The sequence below is a fragment of the Lepisosteus oculatus genome, chromosome 8, assembly GCF_040954835.1.
Source record: "Lepisosteus oculatus isolate fLepOcu1 chromosome 8, fLepOcu1.hap2, whole genome shotgun sequence".
NCBI lineage: Eukaryota > Metazoa > Chordata > Actinopteri > Semionotiformes > Lepisosteidae > Lepisosteus > Lepisosteus oculatus.
This window is the reverse complement of record NC_090703.1, coordinates 22,938,227-22,950,565: the sequence shown is the minus strand read 5'-3', so window position 1 is coordinate 22,950,565 and position 12,339 is coordinate 22,938,227. Positions and strand designations below refer to the sequence as shown.

Genomic DNA, 12,339 nt, shown 5'->3' with positions numbered 1-12,339 from the left:
GTTAGGTGGAGAGATGCTGCTGAGAATCGGTAGCAATTCAGTAGGCGTAGATCTAATGCACGTGGTTATAATGCACATGCTGTTGTTCAGGGCTGTGTCTACCTTCTTCATGTGGCTGCTGTTGTGCCAGGCAGGAGAGCAGTACTCAGCTACCAAGAAGGCCAGAGAAGACGGTGAAATTTGCACCCCAGCTAGTGCCAGCTAGTCTTCGCAGGAAGTTGTTCCTTGCTTGGATTTTTGCTGCTGTTTGTTCGAGATGTTGTTTGAAGGTCAGTGAGCGGTCAAGGTCAACTCCTAGTTATTTCGGGCTTTTCTCGAATGGAATAGTTTTGTCTTCGCACTTGACATTGATTGTTATGTTAGCAAGGCGATTGGCGAGGTGGAAAGTGCTGCTCACTGTCTTGGTGATGCTAAGTTTTAACCTCCAGTCTTTGAAGTAGCAGTTCAGCTTGTTCAGGTCATTCGATAGTGTTGTTTCTATTGCTCTGATGTCTGTAGAGCAATGCATAATAGCAATGTCATCTGCGTATATGTACTTTTTGGCAGTTGTGCATGGCAGGTCAGCTGTGTAGATGTTAAACAGCATTTGCGCCAGCACCGAGCCTTGCGGGACGCCATTCTTAAGGTAAAATTTCCTGGAGGTGTCGTTGCCCAGTGTTAAGGTAAATTAAATTCAACTTTATTGTCATTAAACTTACACAGGTGCATAGTATAATGAAAAGTGTTTCTCATTAGTCACTCAGGTGCAGTATATAAATAGGACAAAAGATAAGACAATAGACAGTTACACAATACCAATAACAGTAACATGTAATAACATAACATAAATAACATGTAATCAAGTAATCAAAACTGTGCAAAATTCCACAAACAGAGAAAATATAACAGGACAAAAACAGTGCAAGGTAATTCTTGGAACATTGCAAAAATAGTATGGTTAAAAATGGTATGGTTAATTAATAAATATTAAATATTATTATGCCTGTTACAGTTTTACTGGGCTATCGAGGGGACAGTACAATTTCGGCTTACATGTGTGGTGGTGTAGGAGTACAGTCGTTGTGGGTACAGGAAGACGTTAGGAGAGATCATAATATGGTGGGAGGGAGTGGGGGCGTCACCAACTTCCCCAACTCTGGGGAAGAAGCTATTTAGGAGTCTAGTTGTGTGCGACTGGAGTGACTGGAACCTTCTGCCAGATGGTAGGGGAACAAACAAGTTATGACTGGGGTGAGTGGGGTCACACATAATTTTGGTGGCTTTTTTCAGACTCCTGGTTGTATATTTCCTGGATGGATGGTAAGGCACTGCCGATGATGTGTTGGGCACCCGCTGTAGTGCCTTACGGTCGGATGCGGTGCAGTTGCCGTACCAGACTGTGATGCAGCTGGTCAGTATGCTTTCCACCGTACATCTGTAGAAGTTGGTGAGGATAAATGATCTGTTAGAGATTAGTTCTTGGATAAAGAGGACCATTTTCTTGTTTGGGATAATACAAAGCAGTTTCACTATGAGTCCTTTATGCCAGACTGTCATAAGCTGCTGTTAAGTCCACAAGAACAGCACCCACTTTCTTTTTTTCTTGGAAGCATTGTTCGATATCATTAACCATACAGCAGACCTGGTCGGTTGTTGATCTATTTGTCCTGAAACCTGCTTGTTCATTTGGGAGCTGTGGGTCTATGATAAAGCTTATTCTGTTGTATATTAGCCTTTCCATAAGCTTGAAGGTGATGCAGAGGAGGCTGATTGGCTGGTAGCCTTTTGGGTCCTCAGGTGGTTTGTTTGGTTTAAGAATAGCGATGACTTTTTCTGTTCTCCAGATCTTAGGCATTTTGTTTAGTAATAGGAAATTGTTGAAAAATGTTAGTAGCCATTCTAAGGCAGGTGCAGAGAGGTGGGTACGCTGTTCAGGATGAACTTACCATACAAATAGAATGAGGGACAGGAAAAGAAAGAGAACATTGGGCTATACATATTGCATTTTGAAACAACTTTGATACAGTTTATGAAATAAGGAATATAAAAAGGATATATTATGGATGATGGGAATTGTCAATTAATTGACAGAAGACATGTTCATTTTTAGTGAGGGGTCTGCAGTTCTGGTCCTGGAGGACAGTGTGTCAGCTGGTTTTCTAGGCTCATTAATGATACCAGCTCTTGGAAAGCTGAGAAGATTTGGGTAATTTGTCCAGTCAACCCATATGTGCACAAGTCATGATCTTGTGAACCTGAAAGCAGGTTTTCTTGGTCATTTTAAATCAACAATTGCTGAAGACCTTCACAGAATGTTCAAAATAGAAATAATTTGGCTAATAATTATCTTGATTACCCAAAGTCAGTATGGCTCTTCATGATTGGAGTCTCGCAATGTAATTGACCACCCTCCCTCCTGGTCTGGGATTTGAGATTCTGCTTATAATAAATGATAAAACAAGTTTAAACTGCAAATTAAAAATGATGAATGCAAAATAACAATTAAAAAACAATTGAGCTCAAAGTTCAGTGTTAAATACAGTCATCAAATCACCAAATCAGATTGTGATAGCCAGTAATTTTTTTCAGTGTCTGAGCTTTTTGCTACAGTCCCCACATCTGCACACAGGAATTAGACTGCGTTCACCTGCCCACCTTTAAACCACTCCCCCCATATTAGAGGTCCATCACTGATAAGGTTTCTTATCCCCTTACACTACAGTTAACATGTAAAGTGGCATGTGATATAGTACATATTATCTAGATATTAAAAAGTATCCAAAAAGATCATGTGGTCTCCTAGGAATCTAGAAACAGAAAATATAGAGATCCTTGCTCCATTAGAAACGCATGAGACATCTAGAATTTTTAGACATCTGCCTAAAACTGATTTGTAAGACACATTAATTTTATCTTTGTATAGTAAAGGTGCTGCACAAGAAATAATTTTGAATTAAAATTGGGCATACTCTTATCAGGCCACTGGTTTATCTGTTTTAGATTGTAAGGGAAATAAACATTTTCTGTTTAAGATAATTCAGTGCCAGACTCGGTGAGAGAGCACATGAAAGCTAGATACAACTGAAAATAATCAAGGCACTGAATGCATTTGTTTGTGCAAATTTGATTTTACAGCATATTCCAGAGTTTTATGACTCTTTGGACATTGTTCATTAACTGTCTCCCACCCCAGTTTTGAAAAGCCTATAATCAAATGTTTGCAACTAGAATAAAAAAAAACACTTAAATATCCCCAAGGATTATCTTATTTTCTTAATTATAAGAAAATGGTTATGATCCTAGTCTAGTGGATATAGTCTTTTGTAATTTGCGAGAAATTACTCTGGAGATCAAAGTGCTCTAAGAAGTGCTTGTAATAAGTTATATAATACAAGGATGCTTCTCTTCTGTGGTGTTCAATAGTCTTTTCTGAAGCCAGACTTTGAATAATAACTTCATTATCATAAATGGACAGTAAAGACATTTGACCCAGAAGAAATTTGGAAGAATGTTAAAATAAGACTTGTTGCCACATCAAAGCCTTCCGAAAGGTTGAATTCTACACTCTAAACTGTCAGTATGAATGAAGAATGAAGTCTGTCTTCAGTGGCAAACTTTATTGAGTTGTATGTCATCTGGGGATCAGACAAAATTCATCTGAATATCTGTTCACGGTGTGCAAAACATAATCAGCACCTTTTAAACAGCTCTGACTAAATTCTCGATTGCCTTTACCAAATTGTATGATCATTGTATCCTTTAACCTACCTGCGTTTTGATCAGACCTCTACCACATTGCAGGGCCTGTATCCAATCTGGCTTTTAATTTGTCAGGCATGTGATTGTGTTAAAAACAATATAAACTAATTATTTGCATAGGATTTTAATAATCAGTGCTATCAAATACCTTTATAAAAGAAAAAAGTCTCCTCAAGCTTGATTTTCCTTAAGTGCTTTTTAAGCTGTTATATGTTATGAATTGCACAGCAGTAGTGGTTCCATTGGCAAAACTAAAATCAATCTAAAAGTTGGTGACACGGATGTTTTTTTTATCCAAATAATTTGGTTAATATAGAACTAAAGCATTTGAGATCAACCTTCTTTATCTCTGTGAAGAGAAATTTGTCTACTGAGCTCTGTAATACAGGAATGTCTTAAATTTGAAAAAGGTGTAAATACAAATATATGAACATTTTCATACAAGGCAGGATCAGTGTTTTACATTTGTACAGAATAAAAGCTAGTTTTATTTATTGCAGGTTGCAAATAATAGCAGACTATTCAGCTCTTCTTTCTCATTTGTGGCTATTAACTAATTGAACTGAAAATCTCATCCAGCAATTTCTTCAAAGCAGCCAGGGTATCGGTTTAAAGAACATGGCTTTGTGCCATTCCTAGGCTCTGTCATGTGACTGGAGCTCCTGTGTGTGTTTTCCAGAACCCTTCTGTCTGGCAAATTACCCGTCCGCCTTCCACAGTGTGATGTTCAACCCAGCTGAGCCCCGGCTCCTGGCCACTGCCAACTCCAAAGAGGGAGTGGGATTATGGGACATCCGCAAGCCCCGCAGGTTAGTTCTCGCTAAGAAGTGGCACCAGAGGAAACCCCTTCACTAATCTATCACAGATCAGTGGCCCTGCTGTAATGCAATAAATACATTCTGCTACTCTTGGTAAAATGATGATGGTCATATACATTTAAGTAGTTTTTATCTTTAACGTTCTGTAGAGTTACATTAAATTACAAGGGGGCTTAATTGTGTTTTCTGGTTGGATGTGAAAAACTCAGAAAATGGGTACAAGAGCTTTCATTGATTAATCACTGATTTGTCAGAAGAAATAAAAGAGAAACAAATAATACATCTGGGCAAAAAAGCAAAGATATTCTTCACACCTAAAGTACCCTTGTTCTTAGGTCTTAATTCAGTGCTTGTGTTTGATTGCAAAACCATTCTTAAATCAAATGGTAACTATCACTTGCTTGAGTAATTGGACTAAATATCCAGCTAGCACAAGTGGAGATCAATGCACCAGTCATTTTCAAGGCCTTTTAATACGTTCGATTTGAATAACTGTTTTATGTAGATATACAGTAGCTACTGTATATATATAATGGTAGGTCAAAAGTGAACTGAAAGGATTCTCCAGGGAAAATGCTTTTGATTATGGTTTAAACAAGCCCTCAACATTTAAAAGTTCCTTTCTCCTGACGTTAAACTTTTTATGGCCTGGCAGAACTTGAAAGTCCTAAATGTGAAAAATGTCCTGTCATTATGAAATATTACGTTAGTAGTCTGTGAATATTCTGGTCTGCTAAGACTGCACAGTAATGTCCAAAGATGTTAGATTGCAGATCAAAAGTTCAGCTCCCAAACAGATGTGAACTGAGTGCCAAAAATAATAATCTCAGCCAAATTACATGAAATAAAGAGCTATACTGTTTTATATTTTACCACAGATGTTTTTTTTCTTTGAATTTTTAATTGTTGTAGCCATTTTTTACTATTTGAATGTAGGGTATCTCATTCATCATCCTTTAAATATTTGTTAAACTGATTATTTTATGTATCCAGGAAAACAGTATATACACACCTTTTATAAAACAATCATTTGACAAGCCTAGCAACATCACAATATTTATAATGGAAACATTTACCATAGCTGGAGAGAGACTTCCCACTGCCTGAAACAATTGTTATTTTTCTGTCAAAGATCATATTTTATGTGTTTACATAAAAACAAAAATGAAGGCCATAAAGGTTTAAACACAGAAGACTGGGGGATGAACAAAAACCTGTTTCTAGGAGGTAGCATTGTCCATACTGAAAACATTTTGTCTCAGCATGTTCTTCTCTGAAAGAACAGTTGTAAAGTTTGGAGATTCCTGCGTTGAAGCAAACATTAAATATTAGGTGTATTATTAGTAGAGAGGACAGTATTGTTAATAGTTTCAACTTTTATCACCTCTCTTTGGACAAAGTAGCGTAATCCTTTGATTGGAAGTATCAGATTTTATTTTAATGGAAACATTTTACAAGAAATGTATTTCAGAGCAGTGAGGTATATACATATTAGCAGTTGAATGAAACATTCTTTTGTGTTACGTCCATATTATACTAAAACACTTTGAAGAACGCTATAATGACTGTACCTTGATAAAAATGTATATAAAATGTATGTCCACAGTAAACGTCCAGTAACCTTGTGGTTTTTAAAAAACAAGGAAATAACTATGTCTGAAATAGTCCAAATAAGCATGTTGGCATTCTGCAGTTTGTGGTCATATTAATGCAACTATCTCTATTTGTCATATAATACGATTCTGAACAAAATGAATGGCTGCTGGAGATTGGAAGTTCATAAATCATGGAATAATCCATCTTTCTTGTAATGAGAAGGCTAACTACAATAGAGTTTGTAACTATAAATCTATAACAAAAAAAAGGAAACGAATCATGTAATTGTAAAACTGACAAAAGGGTTCGGATTCCTTGCAATCGTGACGATTTGTTTTATCTATAAATGATCATGAGAATTCAGTTACTTAAATTTTCCACTAGAGGGAGCAAAAGGACTAGGATGAAGTACAGTCTATCATGTTGCGGTTTCTTCAATCTAATGTTTATTATATTAACGCCATTTCATGGGGGTTAAAATGTAGAGAAGAATATCTTCAAGACTACAACAAATGATATAACAAAGGTTTGAAATCCTCACTGTTTGTATGAAAAATTGTATTCATTTACCATTTTTTTTAAAAAGCTCCCTAAGATTCTGCATAACCAAAAAAGAAGAAAGCCATAGGAATTCTTATATGTCCATACAGAAAGATTTATGTGAGGGTGGTACAATGGTTAGTGCTACTGACTCATACCTGTTGGGTCCTGAGTTTGATTTCGGACTGGAGTATCATCTGTTTTGCATGTTTTCTCCAAATCCATATGGTTTTATCTGGGTTGTTTCCTCCCAACTTCCAAAGGCATGCCGGCTATGTTAATTGATGTGTCTGAATTTGCCGTATACATGTGTGTTGTGGAAGTTCAAGGTTGCTGATCACTACAGCTGTGCTTTTGTAGCTGCATCCTTTAACATAGAAAGTGAAGCAGCATTTTCAGGAAGAGTTTTCAGTGCTGTGGCTTAAGTGCTTTAATTTGCTCAAGCATGCACTGAAACCAGATTGAAGATCTGTCCACATCTGGTTGCCCTAACTCGACATTTCAGTCGCCTAAACCAACAAAACATGCTGTCTTCATTGGTCTTTCTACTTCCGCCTAGACTGTCTTTCCTTTCCGTCTGGTCTTGTTCTCTCTGTAGACTCTGCACCACTAAAGGTGGAGAATACATTGCTGCTTTTTTACTTACAACTGGCCCTCATTGCCTTGTCAGCTAGACACGGAGGAACTGTAGCAGTTGTAGCCGCACCTGGCTCTCTCAGCTCCCCTAAAGGGCCCTAGCATCCAAAGTATCAAAATGTGTGGGACTAGCACCCTGTCTGGGGTGTTGTCCTGCCTTGTGCTCCATGTTTCTGGGATAAGGCTCTGGGGAAAGCAGAAAGAAGAAATACAACATTAAGCCTTCGTCTCACACCTGAACAACAGCCCGAACATTGTGTTTCTTCTTTCTGTTTTTCAGTGTGTAGTTAGCCTCTACCTTTTTCAAGGTGTTTTCTGAACGTGAACTTTGGCCTGGTAATAGTTATGTGAAGTTTTTCCACTTACTATTAAAAGATCCATGCTAGGATTTCTGTCCCAGAAAGGCTGCACTGATGGTTTTTTCTGGCGCCAGTGCTCTTTCCCTTCACTGTCGCCCCTGTGTCCCCAGCTCCCTGCTGCGCTATGGAGGCAGCCTGTCTCTCCAGAGCGCCATGAGCGTCCGCTTCAACAGCACGGGCACCCAGCTGCTGGCCCTGCGCCGCCGCCTGCCCCCCGTCCTGTACGAGCTGCACTCCCGCCTGCCCAGCTTCCAGTTCGACAACCAGGGCTACTTCAACTCCTGCACCATGAAGAGCTGCTGCTTCGCCGGAGACCGCGACCAGGTGAGCGCTCCGCAGTACAGCTGGTCTCCTACATCCGTATTGGAGCCAAAATTGATTGAGATTGCTCACTTTAATTCCCTGCTGGGTAAACGGAGCCTGTACCCAAGAAGAGTCATGGACAGCGCAGGACAAGGATGAGTGAGGTCCCTGTACCAGTGTAGCCAGTGAAGGCTGTTAATGTTTAAAAGGAACCACAGTTTCCAAGAAAGGTATGATGAGAGGTTGATTAATATGTTATAACACCCCTAAAGCACCAAAAGTAGCAGTTTGGCTCGATGCATTAGAGTGCCATTAATACTTTCGATATGCAATTCTCGCATGTTAATCTGCCACCAGGACTGCCTTAATAATTTTATGCACTGTTTTTAAATCCCAGTATTTATTATTACTGCTTTTCTGTTACTACTGTTTAAGTGAGAACAGTATGGCTCCCTGAGATGCAGTTCTAAAGGTGACAGTTTTAGGGGAATGTGGGTGAGCTCATTTGTACCCTGTAGCTTCAAATAGAAAAAAAGAAACGTACCAATCTCCAAACAGAAAAACAGCAGCACCTCACAAAGTCCACTGCCAGCTGGAGGACTCCGGAATAATAATTTTGCGTCAGCAGACCACCTCTGAATCTGTGATAGAACACGTCCATGTGTCATGTTTAAAAAATCAGCCAATGAGGGACAAATGGGAAAATCACAGAGGTTAGGAGCATCCCGCGGTGGATAGTTACAAAGTCGTGGTTTTCCTGAGGGATTCTTTAGCTCTCAGACCTTTTGGCACACTTTTAACATCTCAAATATCTTGTGGCACACCATATGAATTTTAAATAATCAGGTATAATATCGCCAGAAATGACATATTGAAACATGGGTTGCAATTTCAGCGGAAAATAGATAGATAAAAGAAGGAGCTATGCAAAGGTCCTGATACACAATTTTAAACAGGATTTCTTCCGAGTCCACGGCACACCTAAGACCTTTCCTCGGCTTGCCAGTTTGGGAAGTGCAGGTATATCTTCATTTTTCCAGTTAGTAAGAAGTGTTTTGAGATTAAATGTGGAAACGTTTCACCTCAGTACAGCTGGCAGTTTGACTTTTGAGAGAGTCTGTGGAGATTTAATCAGGTGGGGGCGCAGTACTAAATTCGTTTTAAGGGTCTGCTTCTATAGTCGCCGGTTGGAGATGGACACGTGCTCACGGCTGTGTCACATGTATTAAAGCACGTGATGAACTGAAGGAACTGCAGGAGGGGGATGAGAAGGTTAGTCCAGTGTCCAGAAAAACCAGGAAGGAGAGTTTGAAAAATGGCTTTGAGAAATATCAGGTTGGACAGGACAGAGGTTAGAAAAGATAAGAGAAAGGAGGCAGAGGATGTTGGAGTCAGTTACCGAATGGAAGGTTGTAAGTCTGAGCAGTCTGCCAATCTCAAGTCACAAGATCTTAAAAATACTTGCTCTTGGAGTATAAGAAATCAGGACTTTGCTTTCCTGGCAAATGTTTTGGATCTGAGGTTGTCTCTCTGGGGGTCAAGCATCCGCAGCTTAAACATTAAACCTGAGTTTAAATACGTGTTTCGGAAGTCTGTCTTACAGTGTTGCATCCTGTTTGGGCTGGGCTCTTCCTGAGTCCTAGCGGGGAGCCGGGCAGGTCAGGTGCGTGCTTTCATGACGTGCAGATTGAACAAGCGTCTTACCTGTAGTGTTGGAGGCAAGTACATGATGTACAAGAGAGACAAAGCAGGGAAAGAAGAACAGCGGCATGGTGATAAACACATGAATTTGTCTTCATTAACTGGAAGTCAAGTTGCTTTGTTCTCCGTAGCTCCAATTGTTCCGTTTTCCGTTGTGAATATTTCAAATGAAATCTGGAATAACACTTTTACCAAATAATATTTATTTTGTTAAAAACCTTGTCATTGCTCTTTATTGGGGCATTATATATGGGAAGCAATTTAAGTAACAGGTAAAAAGTCTTAATTATGCATTATTACCTTTGCTCCAAGTGTATGAAAATACAGTTTCTTTTAACAAACAAAAAGAAGATCTTAATTGACATTTCAAGCAAATACTCTTAAATTGTGAGCAGTACTTCAAGAAGCATAATTACCTTTACAGACTTTTCAGCCTTTCCCTATAGTTCCTATTCTATAAATTTATGAAGTGGTGGCAGTGAAAGATCAGTTGAGCGTTCCTGTAGCTGTCACGTGCACTTATTGCATCAAGCAAGGTCAGCCCACATGTTAAGGTCCGTCACCGATGACCCTGGTCTGTCAGCTGTTGGCACACGTGCACTGCTGCCCACTACTGTACATTCGCTAGCTCAGTGGCAGTGCCAGTACAAAAGCCCACAACAAAATTGTTAAATGCTCAGCTGTTGGAGGAACAGCGGACAGCCCACCATGCTGTCAACAACAGAGACACTCACTGTTGAATCGAAATCTGCTTCAGAAAAGATGAAGCTTCTCACACAAGGGGCTGGACTCTGATGGTCTCATCTGAGGAGTGCCTTGGAGAAGTCCATTATAACATTGCCACTGTCAGGCACTGTTGGAAGTGATTGATTATTGTAAATAAAAATATTGGTGAATGCAAGGGTTACAGTGGTTAATTGAATCGTCACACTCAGCAAAACTAGCAAATGAAAACCTGGAGTTTAGGAAAAGGTATTACCATGAAGAGGCAAGAACGTATCATCACAGATTAGATCAGTGTTGTCATAGTGCTATCAGTGCATCACAAACCAAGTATCAACTCCCCTTCCCAGGAGAAACCTTGGAAGTCATACCTTTTTTTAAGTGAACAACATCTCTTATGTGTCAACACTTTTATGCAAAGCAACTTAACTTTGCACCCACTAATACAGCAGGGTATTTCACTGCAACTGGGTGCAGTGCTTTGCTCAAGGGTACAATAGCAGCATCTAATCAGGGATTTGAACCCAACTTTCCAATTGTAAGTCCAGAACCAAGACTGTTTCTCCACACTGCTGTCTGTATAATAAAAGGAAGGATGTACCTTACAAACAATCAGAAGGTTTGCCATCAAGAGAAGGAGAGAAGGAAGAAATCCTTTGTTTAGGTAGCTTACCAATGAAAGAAGATGGTGAATCCCTAAGCAAAGGGGGAATTAGAGTAGCATGAATCTTGAGTATTGCTGGTGGGTACAAAGGCAGGCAGTGGACTTCCCACAGTTCACTGCTGTTGGTCAAGAATACTGATGTGTGTCTTGTTGTGGCTTTAGAAATTTCCTGGGGAGAGATATGGATGCCCTACACGAGGCCCCATGATGCCTCAGACACGAGTGAGGAGATTCATAAAAATGCAATTACATAAAAAATGAATTCAGGTGAAACAAAGCAGTGTGAGACAGTGTCCTGCCTCTTGGCCGTTAGTTTTACACCTTGCGAAGAGGAAATTCCTTAAGCTTGAGAGGAGAGAATGAACTTCCTCAGAACATATTCATATTCATATAAACATATTCCTCATTACATATTTCTTAAAATACGTAATAACACTTCCCTCAGACACTGCTACAAGGTAGTTTTAAACATCTAGAGATGGAATTTATGAAGAAATAAAAGGAGGGTTTGAAAACTGAGGTGTGAGACATGTCTTTACCCAAAAGGTTGTGGGAGTGTGGAACAAGCTGTGTTGTTGAAGTAGATACCCTGGATTCTTTCAAGAATTCTTTCATCTCCTTTGCTCTATTAGCTACTGACTACTTAACAGGCTAGATTAATATAAATGCAGAGGTATTGCTCAGAATTTAAGGGTATTTGCTTGAAATTTCAATTAAAATCCTCTCTTTTTGTTTGTGAAAAGACAGTTTATACATTTGGAGCAAAGGTGTGGCCTAATAATGCATCATTAATCCTTTTTACCTGTAATACCAATATGCTTTCCATACAGAATGCACCAATAAAGAGCAATGGCAAGGTTTTTAACTAAATAAATATTATGTGTTAAAAGTCTTATTCCAGATTTCATTTGAAATATTCTTATTTGTAGCTGTTCTTGTTCTTAACTGGTCCATATTCAACTCTGACCATTCACTTTGTTGAAAAGTGAGCACCACAGAGTTACAATAATATGACATTTAATTGTCCATTTCAATTAAAATATCCCTCTACCCCTCTATCTACTGTGTCATTTCTCTTAATGGTGTTGTACTTTAGGGTGTGTTTCTCCATAATATTTCATATGGAGTCACAGGAATCCACTGTGGTCTATAAAACAAGATAATGCAGATACACATGCACGCTGCCCTCTGGAACCTGTCCAGAGCCCTCTGGTGGGAAGTGTGTTGTGTGTTGGGGTTAAACCTTTCGTTTGCTGCATCT

At 39.2% G+C, this 12,339-nt stretch overlaps 1 protein-coding gene across 1 annotated transcript in view; it reads left to right on the top strand.

Annotated features, from left to right (window-relative positions):
- Positions 1 to 12,339, top strand: part of dcaf5 (ddb1 and cul4 associated factor 5) — a 34,838-nt gene that overhangs the window by 10,163 nt on the left and 12,336 nt on the right. The window contains exons 5-6 of the mRNA XM_006632708.3: positions 4,418 to 4,547; positions 7,798 to 8,011. Coding sequence (XP_006632771.1) covers positions 4,418 to 4,547; positions 7,798 to 8,011 — 344 coding nt within the window. The remainder of the gene's footprint in view (positions 1 to 4,417; positions 4,548 to 7,797; positions 8,012 to 12,339) is intronic.